We start from the raw sequence: 23,561 nt of genomic DNA on the forward strand, positions 1-23,561 counted from the left end.
AGTACAGCAAAACAAAAAACCAGTGTATTGTTGGTATAAATGCATCAGACATATTAGCATATTTCTGTGGATTATATTTTATTGTATAGGCAGCAGGAGCAACAAAGGATCTTTGGTTTGATTCTTGCCCCAGGTCACAGACTGTACAGAGGTTGACATGTCTGTGTGGGTTCCTTCAGATACTTATATCAGCTTCCACCTCCCAAAACATGCAGATTGGCTTCTCTGTGTCTGTGAGTAATGAAGTGTATTGCGTTTGTGCCTAGTGTTTTTGGTTGGTGCGTGGTTGACCCTGTTTATAATATATATATAACAGAACTGACTATGCTGTACTTGGTATTAATTAAAGAGACAGCCTTGTTACTCGTACATATTACAAGAATGAAAAAGTTACAAATTGTCTCATACATGTAACATGATGTGTTTCAGCCAGGTTACAGGGATGACAGTTGAGTTTGATTACAGAGGTGACCCTACGATCATTCATGTAACATGAATGTCTGTGTTGCAGTTGAGTTTGATTACAGAGGTGACCTCATGATCATTCATGTAACATGAATGCCTATGTTGCAGTTGAGTTTGATGACAGAGGTGACCTTATGATCATTCATTTAGCATAAATGGCTGTGTTGCAGTTGAGTTTGATTACAGAGATGACCTTACGATCATTCATGTCACATGAATGGCTGTGTTGCAGTTGAGTTTGATTACAGAGGTGACCTTACGATAATTCATGTAACATGAATGTCTGTGTTGTAGATTAACTCAATTACAGAAATTACCTTTCAATCATGCATGTAACACAAATGACTGTGTTGTCCCTAACAGTAACACGAATTACTGTTTTGCATATGTCCTTACTCATCATACATGTAACTGGAATGAATGAATGTGTAAGCCAGGGTCTTAGCCTGCAGTCTCAAGGCCCATGCCTCAGCACCAACAGTGGGCGTGGGAGCAATCGAAGAGCCTAAACTGTAACATGAACGTGCACAATGTTTACACATGTGAGTCGATTGCTCCCACGCCAATCGATGGGGAAAGAGAGAGCAGGTTATCTTTTGTCATTAAAACTAAGGGAATCCCAGACTGGTGTGGAGGTGGTGGTGGTGGTGGGGGGGGGGGGGGGGGGGGGGGTTGTAGGGGGGGCAGAAGTTCATTGATGAAAAAACAGAGTCAGTCAGTGACAGAGAGACTGAGGAAGAGAGAAAGGGTGGCAATGACCAGGGAGCAGACAATTATCTGTATTGATTAAAGTGAGGCAGCACATTGAAGAACTGAGCAAACTATGAGTGGATCAATAGAGAGAGAGGACGAGAGTTGCTGTGGAAGAAAAGCGCTGGTCAACAGAAAAAGATAGAAAGAAGTCGAAAAAGGGAAAGAAACATGGGAGGAAGGAGGTTGATTATTATGTCTCATGATCAAGTAGTTGAAGGAAAACATGATTTATTGAGATACATAATTAATTCTAAGAGAACACCCCATAATATCAGCGTGGCCTTGATGTTCATGCATGTAACATGAATGTTATAGATGTCCTTACATATCACACAGTCAATGTATCAGTAATGACTGTGCTGCCAAAAATCATCAAACATGTAACAGGATTGTTTTCAGTAGTGTTTCAATTAGCCAGAATTACAGGAATGACCCTGTAGGTCATATATGTAACAGGAATGAGTGTGACGTAGATGCCCTCGCTCATCATTCAGATAACATCTAATGTTCTGCTGTTATACACCCTAATTAAATATACAACCTTGCTGATCATACATGTTACAGGAATGACTGTGTTGTAGTTGGTTATAAATACAAAAAAAACCACATGGTACTAAACCCTGTTTATTAAAACAAACATGCTGATCATACATGTAACAGGAATGATAATTGGTTGCCAACTTTGCTGATACTACATATAACATACATCATAACATACATTGCTAATCATACATGTAAAAATAAATGACTGTGTTCCAATAGACCCTGTTGTAGGCCTATTTGACAGGGACTATGCAGGCTAATTACAGAGATGACAATGCTGATTATATATGTTACACATATGTTATTGTAGAATGCAGAAGCCCAGGCTAATCATACATGTAACACAAATTGTGTTGCAACAGACCATAATTGCAGAGACAATCTCACTGATTATGCATGTAACAGGAATGACCTTGTTAATCATACATGTAATAATAATAATGTGAGTGTTAAACATTCCCTGTTTGGCTGGATGACTCTGCTGATCATACTTAACATACATTACAAACATACTGATGCTACGTCTATATAGTATCCGTGTGTTTGTTTGTCTGTAAGTGTGTGTGTGTGTGTGTGTGTATGTGGAAGTTCATGCCGCAGGCCCTTTACCACTCCTCCCTACAAAAGAGCGTATCGGCAAGACAAAAGCATCAAAGAGGAGTATCAACATGAGGCCTGTATCGACACAGCCCGTAGACCCTCTGTCCCTCAGCTATTAATCCCTTCTCAGACGAACTTGACCCTCCTACACACCCACACACACCTCTTCCGCTCCCCTAAGGAGTAGAATGCATATCTACAGACAGCAATGCCCGTTGCCTAGTAACTGTGACCCTCATGCCAGCAACAGCGAAATCATAAGTCTTGTTATAGTGACTGACCTTACATGTACCGCCGGTCAGAACATGACATGTAGATAGGTGGACAGATATAGTTCAGGTCAAAAGTTTACATATACTAGTAAGGGATATGTTTGTCGTGCCAGTCTTGGGGTTTAAACAATTTGTGCAATTTCTTGGAATACAGGTATTTGTCCAACAAAAACGTTTATAAAAAACGTCATTGTCAGTGATAATGACTGACTACACCTGGTGACTCTTTGTGTCAATATAAATATATAAACAGTGGTTTCTTTTCATCTTTTCAGGGTCTGGAATAAACCTAAACTGTAAACTGTGACCTTTTTGGGATGATCAGATGTGATCCAAAAATTTAAAAAGCAAAGAACAGGTCTGACACAAATTAAAAGCAGCTGGAGCATGGTGACTTTGTCCACAGTTGAACAAGCTTTATTTCTTCATGGTTAAGACACTGTTTCAAACTTAAGCTAACCTTGAAGGTGCTGATTGTGGATAAGAAGTTTCTTTCTTGCTTGGGCAGCTGCCAAGCCCACACATTTTTACTAGTGAGGTTATAACACTACTTAAATCATCTGTAACTAGTTTTAGAAAGCAGGTAATATTGATATTAATATAATATAACATAACTATATTAATATAATTTATTCATCTGCAGTAACCACTGCTTCATGGTTGCACTGGATTCTAGGTCACCTAGAAACACTGAGAGCACGGTGTGAATACTCTCTGGATAGGACGTCAATCCATTTCAGAACACAACATTATTGTCCATATTCACTCACTTACACCTATGTGGGATTCATAACTGCCACTTCAACTCCTGCTTGTTTTTGGAAGGAAGGAGGAAATTAAAGTACCTGGAGAAAATCCATCTGAGACAATAACAGTGACTTAAGGAGCAGAACCTAATCAGGTTCACAGCACTTTAAGTGTAACATGGCTCATTTGCTCAATGAATTCATCAGTGAGTCACAGTAAGAGTCGTGTCCTTCGGCAGAGGATACACAGAGGTTCAAATGGTTGATGTATCAGTTTCTCCTGATTAACAATCATCTGCATCTTGTGAGTGTTAATTTGCTCCAGGTGAAAGTTCTTCTATGTATCACGGTTCTCGCTCTCAGATTAGCCAGCTCCTCTGTCTGGCAAACCTGATTTTTTCTGAAATTGTTGTGCCAGGCAGCTTGGTCTTGTCTGGTTTTCTGCTGCATCTTTCTGGGAACTTACCCAGTGAACACACCCAGTGAAGAAAAAAGTCAAAACACACAGACCAACTTTAAGGGACATAATTCCTTGCCAAAAAACATATAACTCATAACTGATCGCTGACTGCAGCTGGTGACTTTTTGGTGCCAATAAAGTCAGGTCTATTTTGTACATGGAACAGTGGTCTCCCAAACTCTCGCCTCATGCTATGTGTGGTAAGTGACATTTTTTTCAGATGATCAGATGACCACTGAAAATCATTCTGCTATAAATGAGAAGCTGCTTAAACCCTTGTTCACAGTCAAGCAAGCTTTACATCTTCATGGACTTAGAGGCTTCCATACTGGAAAGAAGCTCCTGCTCCACAATTAGAACCTTATAGCTTGACTTGAGGTTTGTTGTTGACCACAGGCTGTTGGACAAAGAAAAACTGTAGCTTGATTGACTGTGAACAGTGTTATCCATATTCCAGTAGTTTTTAATTCATGGTCGACCTGTTGTTCGCTATTTCTTGGGTCACATGCCACAAAGCTAAATGTCATTAATACACCAATCCATTGCAGGGCACCACACTCTTACGACACATGGAGAAAATTCCTTATAAACAGTAACTGAGGGCAAGGTTCCAACCTGACTGGCATTGCCAGGATTCTCACCTAGAAGTTTTTTTGAGTTCAAACTATGTAGTCACAGAAAAATAGCAGCTGCAAAAAATACAGAACAGATCTCTCTGTCCTCTACCTGCTCTCTTTTTCTGACCAGCATCTGATCGTGATACGTAGCATGACTTTAGCTGGCCATCAGGTTTCAGTCACCGAAATCCAGGTGTAAATAGTGTTTTTCACAGTTGTAAAAGAGGAAGCATGGCTCGATTCTCATCGAAGACCCACTACTGGAGTTTTCACTCACTCTGTGTTCTCACTCACAGCTTTCACGGGTACGCCAGCACCCAGAGCACATCAAAATCCATAGCCACTAGAGACGGACTGTGTGTCCGTCTCAAGGGAATGATGGATAGATGATGGTGAACTGCAGGCAGCCTGAGCTGTCTTTTGAAACATTGTCTGTTTCTCCAACTGTATGACTGTGTAAGATGTCTTCTCCTGGGATGAAGGGATAGATGATGAGATGGTATGAAAGTAATGAACACTTCTGCAAAAATTATGTGGACACACATCCTAATTATGAGTCTAATTGTTTTTGGCATGCTTACTGCTAAAGGGTGTTTAAATCATGTATATGAAATAAATATAAAAACATGTCTCAACTCCTTCACAAATGCTCTTTTGACTGAATAGGCACAAATTCCTACAAACAAACTCCAAAATCTGATGGAACTGTCATAGTTGCAAGAAGGGGCCAACTTCATATTAATGCCCACTGTTTCAAACATATTGTCAGGTATTTACATACTTTTGGCCATATGGTGTATCATATATGTATAGATGAAAAGTGGATAAAAACCCTAATCTTAGTTAAATAATTAAGAAAAACATATTTTGAAAATGCAAGTGTGTGAATTAGTATACATTAACAAGGCATAACATTATGACCACTGACAGGTGAAGTGAATAACACTGATTATCTTTTCATCACAGTACCTGTTAGTGGGTGGGATACAGCAGCAAGTGAACATTTTATCCTCAAATTGATGTGTTAGAAGCAGGAAAAATGGGCGAGCGTAAGGATTTCAGCGAGTTTGACAAGGGCCAAACTGTGATGGCTAGACGACTGGGTCAAAGCATGTCCAAAACTGCAGCTCTTGTGGGGTGTTCCCAGTCTGCAGTGGTCAGTATCTGTCAAAAGTGGTCCAAGGAAGGAACAGTGGTAAACCGGCGACAGGGTCATGGGCGGCCAAGGCTCATTAATGCACGTGGGGAGCGAAGTCCAACAGATGAGCTACTGTAGCTCAAATTGCTGAAGAAGTTAATGCTGGTTCTGATAGAAAGGTGTCAGAATACACAGTGCGTCGCAGTTGCAGGGCTGTTTTGGCAGCAAAAGGGGGACCAAAACAATATTAGGAAGGTGATCATAATGTTATGCCTAATCGGTGTAGCTGGAAAACACTAAGGTACTAATCTGATGCTGATTTTGCACTATAGTCACTGTGGTGAGAAGGAGACTACGACAAAGAGGAAGATGCTGACATCAAGAACAGAATCCTCAGCTAAAAGCCCAAAATAATAAAGACTCTTACATTTATCTTATAATGCTGTTGTGTTCAGCTCGTACAGAATGTACATTTTTCATTTCATTTTTATTTCATTTTCACCAACCACTTTATTTAGGTCAGGGTTGCAGGTCTGGTCCCACCAGGAAACATTGGACACAAGGCAGGAATACCCTGAACAAGGTGCCAATCAATCACCCTTATCCCAATAGACACAGTCAATCATTGACAGACAGCCAAATTAGAGAACTAATACAATCCAGGCAGTTTAGGGTTAAGGACCTTATCCAACAGAGGCTAATAAAAATGGCAGTGGTCGGAACCAGCGAACCAGCATCTGATTACTAGTCCAGTACCTTAGCCACTGAGCTACCACTGACCTATATTAATTATTAAAGGATCACTCCAATAATAAAATGCTGTCACTGTAGATAAGTTTATTTATATTAATTGTAGCTGTTTTTTTTACACATCGTGTCTTTATTTGGAATGTTCAAAACCAGCACCTCAGTAACAGCATACTAAGCTGCATCAAAGACTGAATAAAGGGAAAAATAAGTGCATGGAAAATACGCCATGAGAGAAAGCTGGTAGAGGGAAAAGCAGATTTCAGGTGTGTAAATATGAACGGGTGACCCCACAGGTTCCCTCCTCTAGCCCTTGGGAACGGGTGCCTTGGAAACAGTCGCTAAGGGAACAGACGACTGGGAGATAGTGAGAGAGAGAGAAAGAGAGAGAAAGAGAGAGAGAGAAAGGGAGAAAGAGAATAAAAAGAAAATAAGCTTGAGTTCGGATGAGCTAGGATTAGACAGACAGTAAAAGTGTATAAAAGAGATAAAATAGAGAACAGAAGTATAGTGACTAAACCCATAAATCTCTTTTCATCTAATAACAATAACAAATCCTGGTCATTAATATTGGATAGCGTGAGCTAGCGTTGCAACAAGATGAAGGGTAACATTACATTATTAAAGAGGTATGAACATCTCTGTGTGTTGCATTCACACACATATAAACACGACCAAAATTGAGGTTGGGAATGACAAATGGCCAGATATATTACAACAATCTGGCCTTAAATTTAATAAATTCCTCCTCTGCTGATACAAGAACACAACCCTGCAATGCCTAAAGGAGTATGATCATATACCATTCAAGCATTAGAAGCAATTTTTATACCGCTAACTTTACAGCATGCACGGACAACACTTTTTTTCTAACTTCATATCTATATTATGTATCATCTACTTCATGTAATCTGTCATTTTAGAGTTATATCACTATATTTTAATGCCTTTGTGTGGCCCTTGTGGACTTTTAAGAACACATCTTTTTTTACCTCAAGACTTAAATCTTAAAGCCTGAAATCTGGTATCCCACAATACTACTGTGCTTAAGTGGATATTTTAGTTCTGTCTCACCCCTATTTATAACTACTAAAGCAACTAATCTAATAAAGTAAGGTGGCACATATTGCTCGGCACAAATGGGCACAATGTCTATGGTTATATGATAATATAATGCATCACTGCACATAAACTGATCAGCCATAACATTAAAACCACCTCCTTGTATCTACAGGGGTTGGACAAAATAACTGAAACACCTGGTTTTAGACCACAATAATTTATTAGTATGGTGTAGGGCCTCCTTTTGCGGCCAATACAGCGTCAATTCGTCTTGGAAATGACATATACAAGTCCTGCACAGTGGTCAGAGGGATTTTAAGCCATTCTTCTTGCAGGATAGTGGCCAGGTCACTACGTGATGCTGGTGGAGGAAAACGTTTCCTGACTCGCTTCTCCAAAACACCCCAAAGTGGCTCAATAATATTTAGATCTGGTGACTGTGCTGGCCATGGGAGATGTTCAACTTCACTTTCATGTTCATCAAACCAATCTTTTACCAGTCTTGCTGTCTGTATTGGTGCATTGTCATCCTGTTACACGGCACCGCCATTGGATGCACATGGTCCTCCAGAATGGTTCGGTAGTCCTTGGCAGTGACGCGCCCATCTAGCACAAGTATTGGGCCAAGGGAATGCCATGATATGGCAGCCCAAACCATCACTGATCCACCCCCATGCTTCACTCTGGGCATGCAACAGTCTGGGTGGTACGCTTCTTTGGGGCTTCTCCACACCGTAACTCTCCCGGATGTGGGGAAAACAGTAAAGGTGGACTCATCAGAGAACAATACATGTTTCACATTGTCCACAGCCCAAGATTTGCGCTCCTTGCACCATTGAAACCGACGTTTGGCATTGGCACGAGTGACCAAAGGTTTGGCTATAGCAGCCCGGCCGTGTATATTGACCCTGTGGAGCTCCCGACGGACAGTTCTGGTGGAAACAGGAGAGTTGAGGTGCACATTTAATTCTGCCGTGATTTGGGCAGCCGTGGTTTTATGTTTTTTGGATACAATCCGGGTTAGCACCCGAACATCCCTTTCAGACAGCTTCCTCTTGCGTCCACAGTTAATCCTGTTGGATGTGGTTTGTCCTTCTTGGTGGTATGCTGACATTACCCTGGATACCGTGGCTCTTGATACATCACAAAGACTTGCTGTCTTGGTCACAGATGCGCCAGCAAGACGTGCACCAACAATTTGTCCTCTTTTGAACTCTGGTATGTCACCCATAATGTTGTGTGCATTGCAATATTTTGAGCAAAACTGTGCTCTTACCCTGCTAATTGAACCTTCACACTCTGCTCTTACTGGTGCAATGTGCAATTAATGAAGATTGGCCACCAGACTGGTCCAATTTAGCCATGAAACCTCCCACACTAAAATGACAGGTGTTTCAGTTATTTTGTCCAACCCCTGTACACTCATTGTCCATTTTATCAGCTCCACTTACCATATAGAAGCACTTTGTAGTTCTACAATTACTGACTGTAGTCCATCTGTTTCTCTGCATGCTTTGTTAGCCCCCTTTCATGCTGTTCTTCAATGGTCAGGACTCTCCCAGGACCACTACAGAGCAGGTATTATTTGGGTGGTGGATCATTCTCAGCACTGCAGTGACACTGACATGGTGGTGGTGTGTTAGTGTGTGTTGTGCTGGTATCAGACACAGTAGTGCTGCTGGAGTTTTTTTAAACACCTCACTGTCATTGCTGGACTGAGAATAGTCCACCAACCAAAAATATCCAGCCAACAGCGCCCTGTGGGCAGCGTCCTATGACCATTGATGAAGGTCTAGAATATGACCAACTCAAACAGCAGCAGTAGATGAGCGATCGTCTCTGTGGACACAGTATTTAAAAACTCTAGCAGCACTGCTGTGTCTGATCCACTCATACCAGCACAACACAAACTAACACACCACCACCATGTCAGTGTAACTGCAGGGCTGGGAATGATCCATCACCTAAATAATACCTGCTCTGTAGTGGTCCTGTGGGGGTCCTGACCATTGAAGAACAGGGTGAAACCAGGCTAAAAAAGTATGTAGAGAAACAGATGGACTACAGTCAGTAATTGTAGAACTACAAAGTGCTTCTATATGGGAAGTGGAGCTGATAAAATGGACATTGAGTGTAAAAACAAAGAGGTGGTTTTAATGTTATGGCTGATCAGTTTTGACTGAATGGGCATAAATTCCTACTAATGAACTCCAAAATCTAATGGAAACCCCTCCTAGAAGAGTAAAGACTGTCATAGTTGCAAGAAGGGGCCAACTTCATATTAATGCCCAATGTTTCTAAATAGGATGTGTAATGTATTTTCAGGTGTTTACATACTTTTGGCCATATGGTGTATCATATATGGTGAAAAGTGAATGGAAATCCAAGTCTTAGTCAAGTTATTATAAAGAGTTGTGCCCACCAGACAAATACTGCTGCGATTCACCTGGCCCAGGCTAACAGTTGAACTAGCTGGGCAATAATATTACGACAAAGCACCACAGCAAAGCCTAATGACTCATGGGCAGCCAACACGCTAGTTTCAAAAACCAGTCCAGCCTCCTTGACTGAACAAGCAAAACAGATCTAACAAGAACTCAAAGAACACAGGGCTGCTGTTATAGCATTAGTGAGCAACAGTGCTTTATGATCTGTTCGAAAGCTTTAATGAAAGTAAGTATTTTGCCCTCTTATATTACAGATTTGAATGTAAATAAATGCACATGCACAAATTCACATTTTCATCTAAATTCTATAGAGCAACCAGACTCTGAGACAAGCATCTTCTGCTCCATCATTCATGAGACTTTCTGAATATCGGGAAGTAAGAGTGGTGCGACAAAAAGACAAGCTGCTCAGAAAACAAGAAGATAAAATAAAGAGCTTCTAAAGGTCATTAGAGTTGGTATCTTAAATCCCTTGATGCCAGATGTCCTGATGTCCTCCGGAGCATAAAGGAACCATATTTAGAGCTGAAGCCAGGATGTTTCAGTAAGACTGGGCAAAATTACAGCCCGACCGGTTGAGCTTAAAACCTAGAGCTTTTAGAAATGGAATGCATGGTTTAAATTGCTAGAGTACAGTGAAGTGTTTTTACTTTGTGAGTGTTTTGGGGAGCCAGTGTTTGGCTTAACACAGCCAGCTCCTACAAAAGACCACACATATACCTACCGCAAGCATGTATGTGCAGGTGTATTGAAGGACGTGGGATGTAGCGCTGTGATATTGTGTGTAAATGCTAGCCTAACCCCCCTCACTTGCTCTCTCTACCCCATCTTTAACCTTGGCCCCTGGTGCCGCAGCCCACAGTAATGAAGTCTCCCTCCTTTCTTCCTTCCCTCCCCCTTGTCCTCTGGCCCCGGCTGTTGTCCATCGTTCCGCTCATTCATAGTAAACACTATTGATTTTTTGGCTTGGGGAGTAAAAAAGCCATGAATTTTAATGTCGCTATCTGTCCCTCGCTTTGCCTCCGTCTGAGCCCCCAACCTTTCTCACTTTTCCTCTATCTTCTTATTCCTGCTTCCTTCGTCTCTCTGGAGGAAAGTGAAAGATCGGAAGGTGAGTTGGCGCGTGTGTGGGTAAGATAAACTAAGTATGGGCACATGAATATGTGACTAGATGGTGGATATGTGAGAGGGATTTTCAGCTTTTCTGATTCCTTTTCATTCAGGTTAAATGCTGTCAAAGCTGGGATGATCATATAAATATGGTATAAAATGTTTTAACCATTTCAGCCATAATCCACTATGTATAGACTTCATATTATCTTCACTCAATAGCACACACAATCCTTCTAACACCACCAGAACTGTAATTTACGTGTGCACCATTCTCAAACATGCTTATTACCCCCCACTAAACCATTAAACGTAACTCACCTTCGCAGCTGCCTATTGTATAGATGTGGGTAGTAACATGCAATTTTTACACAGTTATATTAACTTAAACTGTTGGGGAGAAAGAAAGTAACACATTTATGAATGTGAAAGACATTTAGGATTTGGCATGAGTGTTAAAAATAGTATATTCTGTGAATAATAAATGAATTAATTATCAGACATCAGAAGACATCAGATCATTCGATAAAAAAGCTAGATTTCATTCTTTCACCATATTTATCCTGGTGTGTTTAGTTAAATATCTGTTAATTATTGCACAAATAAGATCAGGTGGCTTCAGAATTTTAGCACATTTTAACACATCTGTACACACACCAGGTATTTCATTAGGCACACCAATATGATATGTATGGTCACTGAGTATTTCATAAGCCATACCTACTATACAGATGAACTTTGTGGGTGTAGAATAACTAAACATAGCCTGTGTACAATTGATCACTTTTTGGGCTCCATGTATGAATCAAAAGGGACCCCCATAGGACCCCCACTGACCAGATGATGTCTGGGTGGTGGACCTTTCTCAGTAATGCAGTGACACTAAGATGGTATGACATGGTAATGTGTGTTGTATTGGTATGAGCGTATCAGGTGCATCAGTGTTGTTGTGGCTTTCATTTGATCAATTGGATATAGGGGTTATAGGCTACAGTCAGTCATTGTATACCTGCAAAGTATATGTGCTTTAAATTTTATGAACCAGTTTGTATGCAGAAATGACTCTGGCTATATGTTTTTTCAAAGTCAATTCACTGCTCTTACATTTGTAGCTCTGAGTGCTTTTATTTTTTTATTGTAGTCAATGAGGCAGTATTTGAATATACTGTTACTTTCTATTTGGAGCAGTACCTTTGTTTAGGCAACTATTTTTTTAATGAAACGCTACATTAGCTGGAGTAACGGTTTTGCAGCTCTATCTATCCCCGCCCCTGTGTTTATTCCAAATAAAACAGGAAAGGACTGTTTATCGTATTTTCCTCAAAGGTTCAGCTTCTCTTGCATCCTTCGTCTTTCAACCTCCTTACTACGCTCCCTCCATCTCTCTCTGCGTATTGATTTTGCTATAAGCAGTGTCAGGGCTATGACAGGCCAGCAGAGAGGAACACAAGCCGAGCTCATTAACGGCCAATGAACACACGCACACAAGCCCGCACACACACACACACACACATCTCTTTAGAATCCCTCATCAGGACTAGAAGGACAAGAAGACAAAGCAAGAGGAGTTAATAAGAGATGCTTTTTAAATACAATGTGGTGTACTAAAACAATCATAATCTAACACCTTTACACAACACAAGCTTTTTTTAAACAGTTTTAAATGGCTGTAGGGTTGGATGGAAATGTTAGAAGCTAAACTACAATGACCAATTCACCATGCCTCTCATTTTTAAAGGAATTTGTGATCAAATGTACATTATATGGCTCTAATTATTAAATGTAGATGTTTTAGCTTCACCCATAGCTAACAGGTGGATAAAATTAAAGAAATAAAATAAATGCTATGTGGCAACAGTTTAAGGAAGGGCCTTTCCTGTTCCGAGGTTGTGATGTGCTTTATATGTGAGAACTCCAGTAACCTGCACAAACCCTGACCTCTACCCCACTCAATACCTTTACGATAAACAGTGAACCAAGTCTTCTTGTCCAACACGCTGTCAACCAGATGGACACAAATTCCCACAGACACACTGTAACATCATATAGAAAGCCTTTACAGTTAAGTGACACTGACATGGTGGTGGTGTGTTAGTGTGTGTTGTGCTGGTATGAGTGGATAAGACACAGCAATACTGATGGAGTTTTTAAACACCTCACTGTCACTGCTGAACTGAGAATAGTCCACCAACCAAAAATATCCAGCCAACAGCGCCCCATGGGCAGCATCCTGTGACCACTGATGAAGGTCTAGAAGATGACCAACTCAAACAGCAGCAATAGATAAGCGATCGTCTTTGACTTTACATATACAAGGTGGACCGACTAGGTAGGAGTGTCTAATAGAGTGGACACTCTATTAGAGCAGCACTGCTGTGTCTGATCCACTCATACCAACACAACACACACTAACACACCACCACCATGTCAGTGTCACTGCAGTGCTGAGAATCATTCACCACCTAAATAATACCTGCTCTGTGATGGTCCTTTGGGGGTCCTGAACATTGAAGAACAGCATGAAAGGGGGCTCAATAAGTATATAGAGAAACAGATGGACTACAGTGCTTCTATATGGTAAGTGGAACTGATAAAATGGACAGTGAGTGTAGAAACAAGGAGGTGGTTTTAATGTTATGGCTGATCAGTGTATTATCATGATAAAAAGTTGCATTATTAGAGCTGTATTTGAATGCAATTTAGGTAGACAGATATTCTAAGGTTTAAACGCCATGAAATGATGTCATTTTTGCTGCATTATTTGTAAAATAATTGAACTAGAGTGCAGCTATAGACTTTAATTTACTACCAAAGTCAGACACCCAATCAGGTCTTGGCTGATGAACTACATTTGTGCTTTGTATTGCAATATTACAAAAAAATTGATAACATATGTAATTCCAGCTGTCATCCACAAAGTCTGTCTGTAATAAAGCCTATTGCTAAAACTCTAATATCAGTTAATAGTACTCTGCGGTACCACAGGCTTTTTCTTTTTTTTCCTCACCCCTCCTCCCTCTAGGCCTATCCTAATTTGATTAATGATTATTCCCGTCACTCAAGGCAGCATGTGGCCAATTACGAGAAATAAGGGGATGGGGGACATTTCTAAAACGGCTTTTGTAGGAACTGTTTTATGTGACAAGTTTATATCCATTCCCGAGCTTCAATATTGCTTCAACTTCACTTGCTTCTTTATATTAGACGCCAGGCACTCAGGGATTAGTGGTTTTACAGTGTGGCGGTCCAACTGAAATGTTGCATCAGAGGGTAGAAATGGAGAGGCAGGTGAAAGAACGGGAACATGGGAATAAAAAAGAGCAAAACAAAGGAACTTGAAAGAGAAGGAAGGAGGAGAGACAAGGAGCGTCAAACAGTCATGACAAGACGGGGGTAAAGTAGGAGAGAAGCCGATCAGCCCACCCTTGCTTAGTATACTCTCGCAACCACTCATATGCTCTCTTATTTAGGCAAAAAACAACATTTTAGTGATGCATTTAGTGATGCAACCACAAACCACTAGAACAGCTTCAAAGAATTTCATTGAATGGATGAAACACCATAATTTTCTTTTTCTCATCTTGTTTTGATGATGGCAGTGGAGAGTGATGTCATATATTGTCATAAAATATTATTTAAGTACTTAATAGAATATAATTTACATCATGTCACACTCTTATACCATTTAAAGTGTGCCTACTTGTGCTTAATGGATAGGGGCATTGTCATTCTGGAAGAGCAAATTTCCACCAGGGTAAGGTTTAATCTTTTTGATTAGCTGATTAGTCAATTATTTAGCAATTATTTAGTAACAGAAAAGGAAACGGCACGGTTGAAGAAATTCTAATAAATTGTAATAGAAAAAAACTCTATTAAGACATTGATTTTTCTTACAAGTGTATTTAGATTTGAACTTTAACTGAATGCTGTACTTCAAACAATAAATATTTTTTTTTTACATTTTAGGTAAGATGACAGCTGCCTAAATGTATTTCTTGGTCAAAATAGCAATAAACAGCACAACAGTCACTTAAAAAATCTAGACTAGGACCCAGATTCTGGGGTGAGCGGGTGACCCTGCTCCTCATAAATCGCATCAGTTTAAATGAAATGAAAAGAAGCCCTGCACCAGAAAATTGATGATTCCAATAAATGGCTGGGTTTTATTACACATGCTTCGTTATCTAAATGCACACTATCACCCCCAGAAATAGAAAGAAAACAAACGAGGCATGTGTTCGTGTTTATCTACCGAAGCAAAAAAAGAGAGACTCCTGAACAATCACAGCAGCATCATATATATCTTTCAATTCAATCCTCTGCTCCAATATTTCTATCCCTCCATCACCAAAATAACATTCCATTCACTCATTCATATAGCTGTCTTCCTACCACCACCTTAATATCTGAATCCAATATATCAACTCATCCAAATGGTATAATTCAGGCTGTGCCGTCTTTCAGTCAGTTTAATATAGGGATCCATTTATTCATATGTTTATCTAGCTTTCTATCAACTATCCAGCAAGTCTTACATTATTCCAATCACAACCACATGCATACAGATATTCAATGCATGTAGCAGTACCTCTACTAGCCCTTATTTTTTTCCATACCCTGCCATATTACACGCTAGGGTAGAAAAGTACTAATAGATGTTTTTTTTCCAAATGTGTTAAATGCTGCCTAATATATGAGGATGGGGAAGATACGAGGTTCCTCATACACCGATCAGGCATAATATTAAAACCATCTCCTTGTTTCTACACTCACTGTCCATTTCATCAGCTCCACTTGATAGTTCTACAATTACTGACTGTAGTCCATCTATTTCTCTAAATACTTTTTTTAGCCTGCTTTCACCCTGTTCTTCAATGGTCAGCACTCTCCCAGGGCCACCACAGAGTAGGGATTATTTGGGTGGTGGATAATTCTCAGCACTGCAGTGACACTGACATGGTGGTGGTGTGTTAGTGTGTGTTGTGCTGGTATGAGTGGATGAGATTCAGCAGCGCTGCTGAAGTTTTTAAAGACCTCACTGTCACTGCAGGACTGAGAATAGTCCCTCATTCAAAAACATCCAGCCAACAGCGCCCCGTGGGCAGCATCCTGTGACCACTGATGAAGGTCTAGAAGAATTCAAACAGCAGCAATAGATGAGCAATCGTCTCTGACTTTACATCTACAAGGTGGACAAACTACGTAGGAGTGTCTAATAGAGTGGACAGTGAGTGGACACGGTATTTAAAAACTCCAGTAGTGCTGCTGTGTCTGATCCACTCATACCAGCACAACACACACTAACACACCACCACCATGTCATTGTCACTGCAGTCCTGAGAATCATCCACCACCTAAATAATACCTGCTCTGTGGTGGTTCTGTGGTGGTCCTGACCATTGAAGAACAGAATGAAAGCAGGTTAAAAAGATATGTAGAGAAACGGATGGACTACAGTCAGTAATTGTAGAACTACAAAGTGCTTCTATATGGTACAGTAAGTGGAGCTGATAAAATAAACAGTGATTGTAGAAACAAGGAGGTAGTTTTAATGTTATGGCTGATCAGTGTACCTTTCGTTGCTGTGGAGTTTTGGAAATCTTACTCATGTTCTCTAAAGACCTACTGGACTCCATCTACAAATGCTATTGCTGTAGATCATCGTGATTAAGATAAGTGAAAATGCGAAGGCCAATGTCAGTCCTCACTGGGTGAAACTCAATACCTATCAGTGCTGCTAATAAGCCAAGGGAGTTCATCACTATTAGAAGTCCATTAGAGAAGGCCGGCTCTCTTAGCACTGCTGGAGATTATGTAGGTATGGATGGGACGTCACCGGTTTTAATTATATAGCAAAGAGCACAAAAATTACAGTCTCTTTAAAAAGTCCCAGGAGTGAAAGCCTGGGCTGCATGCTAACCTGAATACTGCAGTTTACATACAGTATAATGGGATCTTAAACTGAGGCCTGTGGGCCATTTGCATCCACGTGTGAATAAGCAGCCTTCATTTCTGCACTTAAGTTCTATAAATATGAAAAATGTTTGCACCTCACAAGATTAGCAAGATTAGCTCAACCAAAAACAATGCATGCAAAATAGGTAGTTTAAGTTTGAAAACTTCTGAGTTAGTCAGACATACTGCGATGAGTGTTGGACTTCTCACCATACAAAATCATTTTGCTTTGTTTTTAGTTTCCAAATTAGATTCATTATTCCTCCTCCACTCTTGCATTGCAAGTGACTGCATTATCACATTTTATTTAAAACTTGAACAAATACCGAAGCTCATCAGATAATGCTTGGCCTCACTGTGTCAGAATAAGGGTGTCCTGTCGGCTGTAAAAGTGTGCTGGCTACTGTCACACTAAGCAAAGAGGGGTTAAAGTAATAAAGCATGCAGTATTGACATCTTTCTTGTGTTTATTGATTTTGCATTATGCTACTAACAAGCAGCTGAAAGTTGTCATTGACAAGCATTTTAACCCTGGAACTCCCTTGATGTGCCGACAATCAATGCTCAATCTTGATTTCCCTCTCTTTAAACAGAAGGTCAAATCATTTAGTCCTCATTTCACTTTAGTTTATTTGGTTCTGAATGATCACTACGGTCTATAACAATGGTCACAACAAGGTCTAAGTTCATATGAAATAATTTACAGATCAGACAGATTCTATCTGACATTGACAACATTACAACAGAAATTTTCTAATCAGGTTTAGAAGTAGTACTCAAATCACACATTTCTAATATTTATCAATGCAGCATCCGTGTAGAAAACAGAATAAGAATTAATACATCAATCCAAATATTAGTGAACAAGATTTCCCAACATGTTAACAAATATGATGAAAATAAGGTCTGTCAAAGCTATTAAAAATGGCATGAACTTTTTAATTAATACAATTCTTAATATAGTTTTACATGGTCAAAAAATAAACATTATGAGTAATGCTAAAATATAACTTTCATAATTTTGTAACAAATAGTTTTGTTTTATACTTGTCTTTATTCACCAGATTGGTTCCTATTGCCTTTAAACAACACAGTTCTATTGTGGGTCCTATAAAATACCATCTAAAGAGAAACACTAATGAAGAGTTCGGGTGGCGCAACAGTCTATTAAACTAGACTAGCCCACCGCTGCAGAGATTCGGATTTGACACTCTTGCTATCGGCTGGCCGGACATCTACACAGACATTACATTACATTTACATTTTCAGCATTTAGCAGACGCTTTTATCCAAAGCGACTTACACAATCAGCAGAACACGATGAGCAATTGAGGGTTAAGGGCCTTGCTCAGGGACCCAACAGTGGCAACTTGGTGGTGGCGGGGCTTGAACCGGCAACCTTCTGTTTACTAGTCCAGTACCTTAACCACTGAGCTATCACTGGCCATGAATGGCTTTGTCTGGAGAGGGGGATGGCCGAAGCTCTGTGATGGATTGGCATCCTATCCAAGGTATTCCTACCTTGCAACCAGCGTGTCCCGGTGGAACCGGACCCTGTCGCATCCCTAACCAGGATAAAGTGGCTAAGGAAATGAGCAATGCTTTGTTCTTTTTATATTAGGAATACCTGTACATGGCCAGATTTAGAAAATGGCATTATTGGTTTATAAGAATGACCAATGTCATCATTGTGTCTATCTCGATCAGGGGGTGAACTTATATTGTACGTACATTGTACTCCCTGAATTGGCTTGGTTTGTACTACCATGATGATTTCTGTGGGTTGGGTTTTTGCATGTTCCAGTGAAATCACTGATCCAGTTTAATTGTTTTTTACAAGTCATGAATGTCAGATATTTTTAAACAAATGTACATGTAACAGTGTTCACTTTTACCTTATTCTAAGAAGAGTGAAAATGTCAGAATTATCAAATGCTATTCAAGAACTGCAGAAAAACTTTCAAATTTGTACAAGTTTAATGTTTGTTTGTTTTTAACAAAGTAATATGTTTCACAATTACCAGTAAAATCACATAAACCCCTAGACAGCTGAGACACACAGGTCCCAGACAAGTGCGTGTAATTTATTGATTTGATGTATGGAGCCATTTAGGGTTTTGTTGTGACGCATGCGCATTAGTGTGGTAGTATTCATTTTAGACTCTCATTGTTCACCCTGTCACCCACTGATACTCTCTCCTCTCGTTACATAGACTTTTTCTTCCGTTTTCATTTCAAGGGTCGATAAACATCACCTTCTTCACTCTCCTATCTTCAGGTAAAGAAATGCTAAATAGTTTATGGTGAATGTCTGACAGAAACAAACATCGTTTTAACAGTAAAACACTCTTATAGAGGCCATTTTAATCTACATGGTCCATGTGTAGAATGTTCTCATGTAGTCCCTAAACAAAACCACGTTTTCAAGTAGCCTAATTAACCCACTACATTTCCAGTAAATTTATTTTTTGCTTCTTGTATTTTATCAACATACATGTTCAAACAAACTCTTAATTTACTCTCATTTTAAGGTACTTTGCCGAACGCTAAATTCTGTTTACTTCGCTAGTGTGGATAAACAGTATGACAAAGGAATCAATTCTCTGATTCCAGTCATGAAGAAGTGAGTCGACTCCAAAACACCGTGATTCGTTTTAAGTTAGCTTGTAATATATGGCATCACATCTCGCAAAACTTAATAAAAACATATTAAAATTAGACAACATTTATTTTGCTTCGTTATCAAACGCCAAATGTTGTTTTAAACGTTTGTGTAGGCCAATAGTATGACAGGGAATCGATTCTCCTATTTTAAACGTTGTGAATTGAGTCGACTCCACAACTTTTTATTCGACTCCAGTATCGCACCAATATGAACTAAATATTTAGTAAAACTATTTAAAATTCAAATTTTCTCACACATTCGCAAATACAATTACATCTGCCACATTACAGTCAGGTTGGTAAAAAGCATGTGCACCAATTTGTGTTTATTCAGTGTTGATTTAATACCTACAGTGCATATGTGTTTGACTGGTATGGCAGTTTTCCATCTTGTAGTCTTGTTAAAATAGCCTATTGTTAAATTATTGCAAATACCCTTTTTTTAATTGTTAGCTTTATATTAAACTTATTATTTAAGAAAAGCAGAAAAACTGTTTCCAGAACAGACTCTGCGGGACATGGTTGTGGGTCATTTTTAGAAAACAAATAGGCAGCATATAATGTAAACTACAGATTCAAGCAATGGTGTCTGAAACAGCATCAGTCTGTATTCTGATAGCACACGTTCAGAGTGTAAGAGAGTTGGGGATTGGAGAAAACCACAATCCCACTTACAAAACACAGAAGCACAACTGAAAACAAGAAATATGAACTTGTAGCTTAACTTGGTAACAGAACTGGTCAATATGATGCTGATGTGATTATAAAGTACGTACTTTACTTAATGTTCACATTAATCACCGTTTCAACAATGAAAAAATGTGGACATGTAAGATGTTTAACAACTTTTCATCTTTTATCCCAATTCCTGCCAAAATAAAACCTGAAACGTATAACTTTCAACATGACACAACAAATAATGTGTAATGAAATGTATTCAAACATAATGGGGTTCATTTTATTGAAAGTGGACACAAGTTTTCAGGCAAATAGTAAAATTATTGTAAATAAGATATGAAAAGAAGGCAGACACAACTGTGCAGTCATCAAAACAGCATTTAAAAACCCTGCTGTGACTCAGTAATTTCATAATATACAAATACGCAACATGTAATGTAAATTACACATTACAAGTAATTGGAAACACAAACAGGATAAACACCAGCCTGTTATTTAATGCTACTGTAATACATTTATATCCAGCTGAACTGTAAAGCTTATATACGTCTTAGTTCCATAATCTTGTACTGCAAATGTGATTACAAAATAAAGCAGTGACACAGTGGAGTTCTTAGAAACGCATCACTACAATCTGTTATATACATTGTGAACCACTATGCTTTGAATTCTTGATTCTTTCTAAGGGTGCATCTCCAGATCACCAGTCTTTTTTTTCTACGGTCAGTACAGGTGCATTATAGGTGCAATACGAAAGCTAAATGTTAAGCAAAATGTTTCTTGCAAATAAGTGCAATCCCATTCAGACCAACGTCAAAGGGAGACAATCTGACACCTCCATGCTCCATGCCTCAAACCATCCCGTCTTTACTCGACTCTTATGACTAGTTGATGGTCCTTAAACGAATCCAATACAACGCATTCTCAACAACACACCACAATCCGTGTATGGTTTCAATAAGCGACTAAAGTCATCCGGTACAGGTTCCGATTCAGCATGAAATCAAATCCACCATCTATCCGTGCAAAATAACAGATAGAAAGAAGATCGCGTGTCTTATTTTGCCTTCTCTGTTCTCCCACTCTGCTCCTATACTGCCTCTCTCCATCCTTTCTCCAGACTCTTACTGTGTGCGCCGCGATCCGCCGGCCCAGGAATCGATCTCCGCAGGATCGATATCGCGGCATGAATATTCCCGGGCCAGCGCGCCACACTTTAGTCCGGGAGAGACGGTCGAAGAGGCAGAGCGGAGCAAACAGAGGAGACGCGCGGACTCCACGGAAAGGGGAAAAGAAGGAGATTAAATACCGAAATTGAACCACGGATATGCTTTTTTCTTTGGACAGCAGTTTGATGTATAGGAAACGAACCTTGCTGTATGTTTTGCGCGCGTTTGTCTTGCACATATGTTACGGACGCATCAGGGATAAAAACCTTTATGGACAGAAAAGCACATCGTGGGCAGTGCGTGTGTGAGTGTGTATGCGAGGAGGGGAAGCTTACCGGAAAGCGAGCGCGCAGCCGGTGGGGACTTGAGGCGCCAGGCGCGCAGCTCGGACGCCGTTCTGGGCAGCACAAACGGCAGCGGCAAAGGGACAAACATGATCGTCGTCCGCCTTCTGGATTCTTCTTTTTTTTGTTTGTTGGAGCTTTGGTTTCTTCTTCGAGGTGCTGTCTTTCTTCGTGGGCGAATTCTAGTCGTAGTTGTGATAGGATTTTTCGGGATTCACCGCTTGGTCTGAGTTTGGCTGGGTAGGGGATCTCTTTGGCATTGTAGACCGGGCTTATCGGTTATAGAAAATGCGTGCCGCTCTTTGGCATATTATTATTTGTATTTTTAATTTTATTTGTAATGCATTCAGGTAATGTAAAGCTTAATAATACACGCCACTCAGACACGCACACAGGCGGACAGACTGGGTTGCCTTATGCCTTTTAATTCTCACTGATGCTCTTACATTACTGCTACACTAACGCTGAGCATCACTCGTTATAACGTGTTCTTCCCTGTAAATAACTTATTTCTTTAATTTGGGTTCAGTTATTTACTCTCTCACCAGCTTTCGGCGTTACTTTGGTTTCGCTGTAAAGAATATACACTAAATTATTTGCTTTTATTTAAAGACAATCGTACGTCCGTAACCTATAAATAAACCTTTGTTTATTGTGTTATTCAGACCTTTGGTGCGTTTTCATTTATTTGGTCTTTAGCTATAGCTCTTTTTTTTTTTTTAAATAGTAGCTATATTGCTGCTCAATAGCACAGCCAAATGCTATTAAAATTCGCCACGGTTGTTTGTCTAATCTATGTATCTATATAAATATATAAAGCAAAAACATCAATAATAAGGCAACATATGTACTCGCAGGCGCTTCGCCCCTCCCACCGCCGCTCTGTCACACTCCGCTAATTAAAACGCAATCAATCGATAATAAAAAATAAATAACAGGAAATAAGCAAATAAATACAATCCCAACATCGGGAACAACACTAAAGCGCTTCCTGCGTGGCCCGGCTTTATTTGAAAGATCACTTGCCTATTTGCCCGTCCGTCCGCCTGCGTGTTTTGTTGTCTGTCCCCGTTATGCGGGAACCCCAATGCTTCACTCCAGAATGAAGGCGCGCTCTGCTGCCGCGCTGCCCGCCCGCCGCTACAATTCACCCACACATCAGCGCCACCTCACCCTCCTCCATCCTCCCCCACCCCCTCCACCCCTCCCTCTGTCCTCCCTCCTTCTACCCCCCATCTCTCCCTCTCTCCCTCTCTCTCTCTCTCTCTCTCTCTGTAGCCCAGCTGCTCCACATTGATTCCATGGCTTCCTCATGGCGTCAATAACGTGATGATTGACACTGTAATGACACACGCCTCATCACAACCACATAAAGCCATATGTCTAAGCAGACAATACTTCCTGACATACTATTTAGTATAGCAGTAAGATTTGAATATTTGAACTATGCAGACAAAAAAAGAATTACTTGTCTAACCATTTCCACATACAGAACTGATAGAATGCCTTTATTTGTCATATATACTGTACATATACAGGTGTACAGTATAACAAAATTCAGTCTTCGCATATCCTAGCATGTTTTTTTGGAAGTTGGGGTCAGAGCGCAGGGTCAGCCATTGTACGGCACCCCTGGAGCAGACAGGGTTATTAAGGGCCTCGCTCAAGGGCCCAACAGTGGCTGCATGGCAGAGCTGGAAAGCCCTACCCACTAGGCTACCACTGTCCCACTGATGCAACCTGAAATCAGAATTACAATCAACTAGAAGTGTTAATTTTTAAATTAGAGAT

General features: G+C 40.1%; 1 protein-coding gene across 1 annotated transcript in view; it reads right to left on the reverse strand.

Annotated features, from left to right (window-relative positions):
* pou2f2b (POU class 2 homeobox 2b) overlaps window positions 1-21,861 on the reverse strand; it is a 65,110-nt gene extending 43,249 nt beyond the window's left edge. Inside the window, exon 1 of the mRNA XM_062991867.1 lies at window positions 21,762-21,861. Coding sequence (XP_062847937.1) covers window positions 21,762-21,861 — 100 coding nt within the window. The remainder of the gene's footprint in view (window positions 1-21,761) is intronic.
* Window positions 21,862-23,561: the final 1,700 nt, after the last annotated feature.

The sequence above is a fragment of the Trichomycterus rosablanca genome, chromosome 3, assembly GCF_030014385.1.
Source record: "Trichomycterus rosablanca isolate fTriRos1 chromosome 3, fTriRos1.hap1, whole genome shotgun sequence".
Lineage (NCBI taxonomy): Eukaryota > Metazoa > Chordata > Actinopteri > Siluriformes > Trichomycteridae > Trichomycterus > Trichomycterus rosablanca.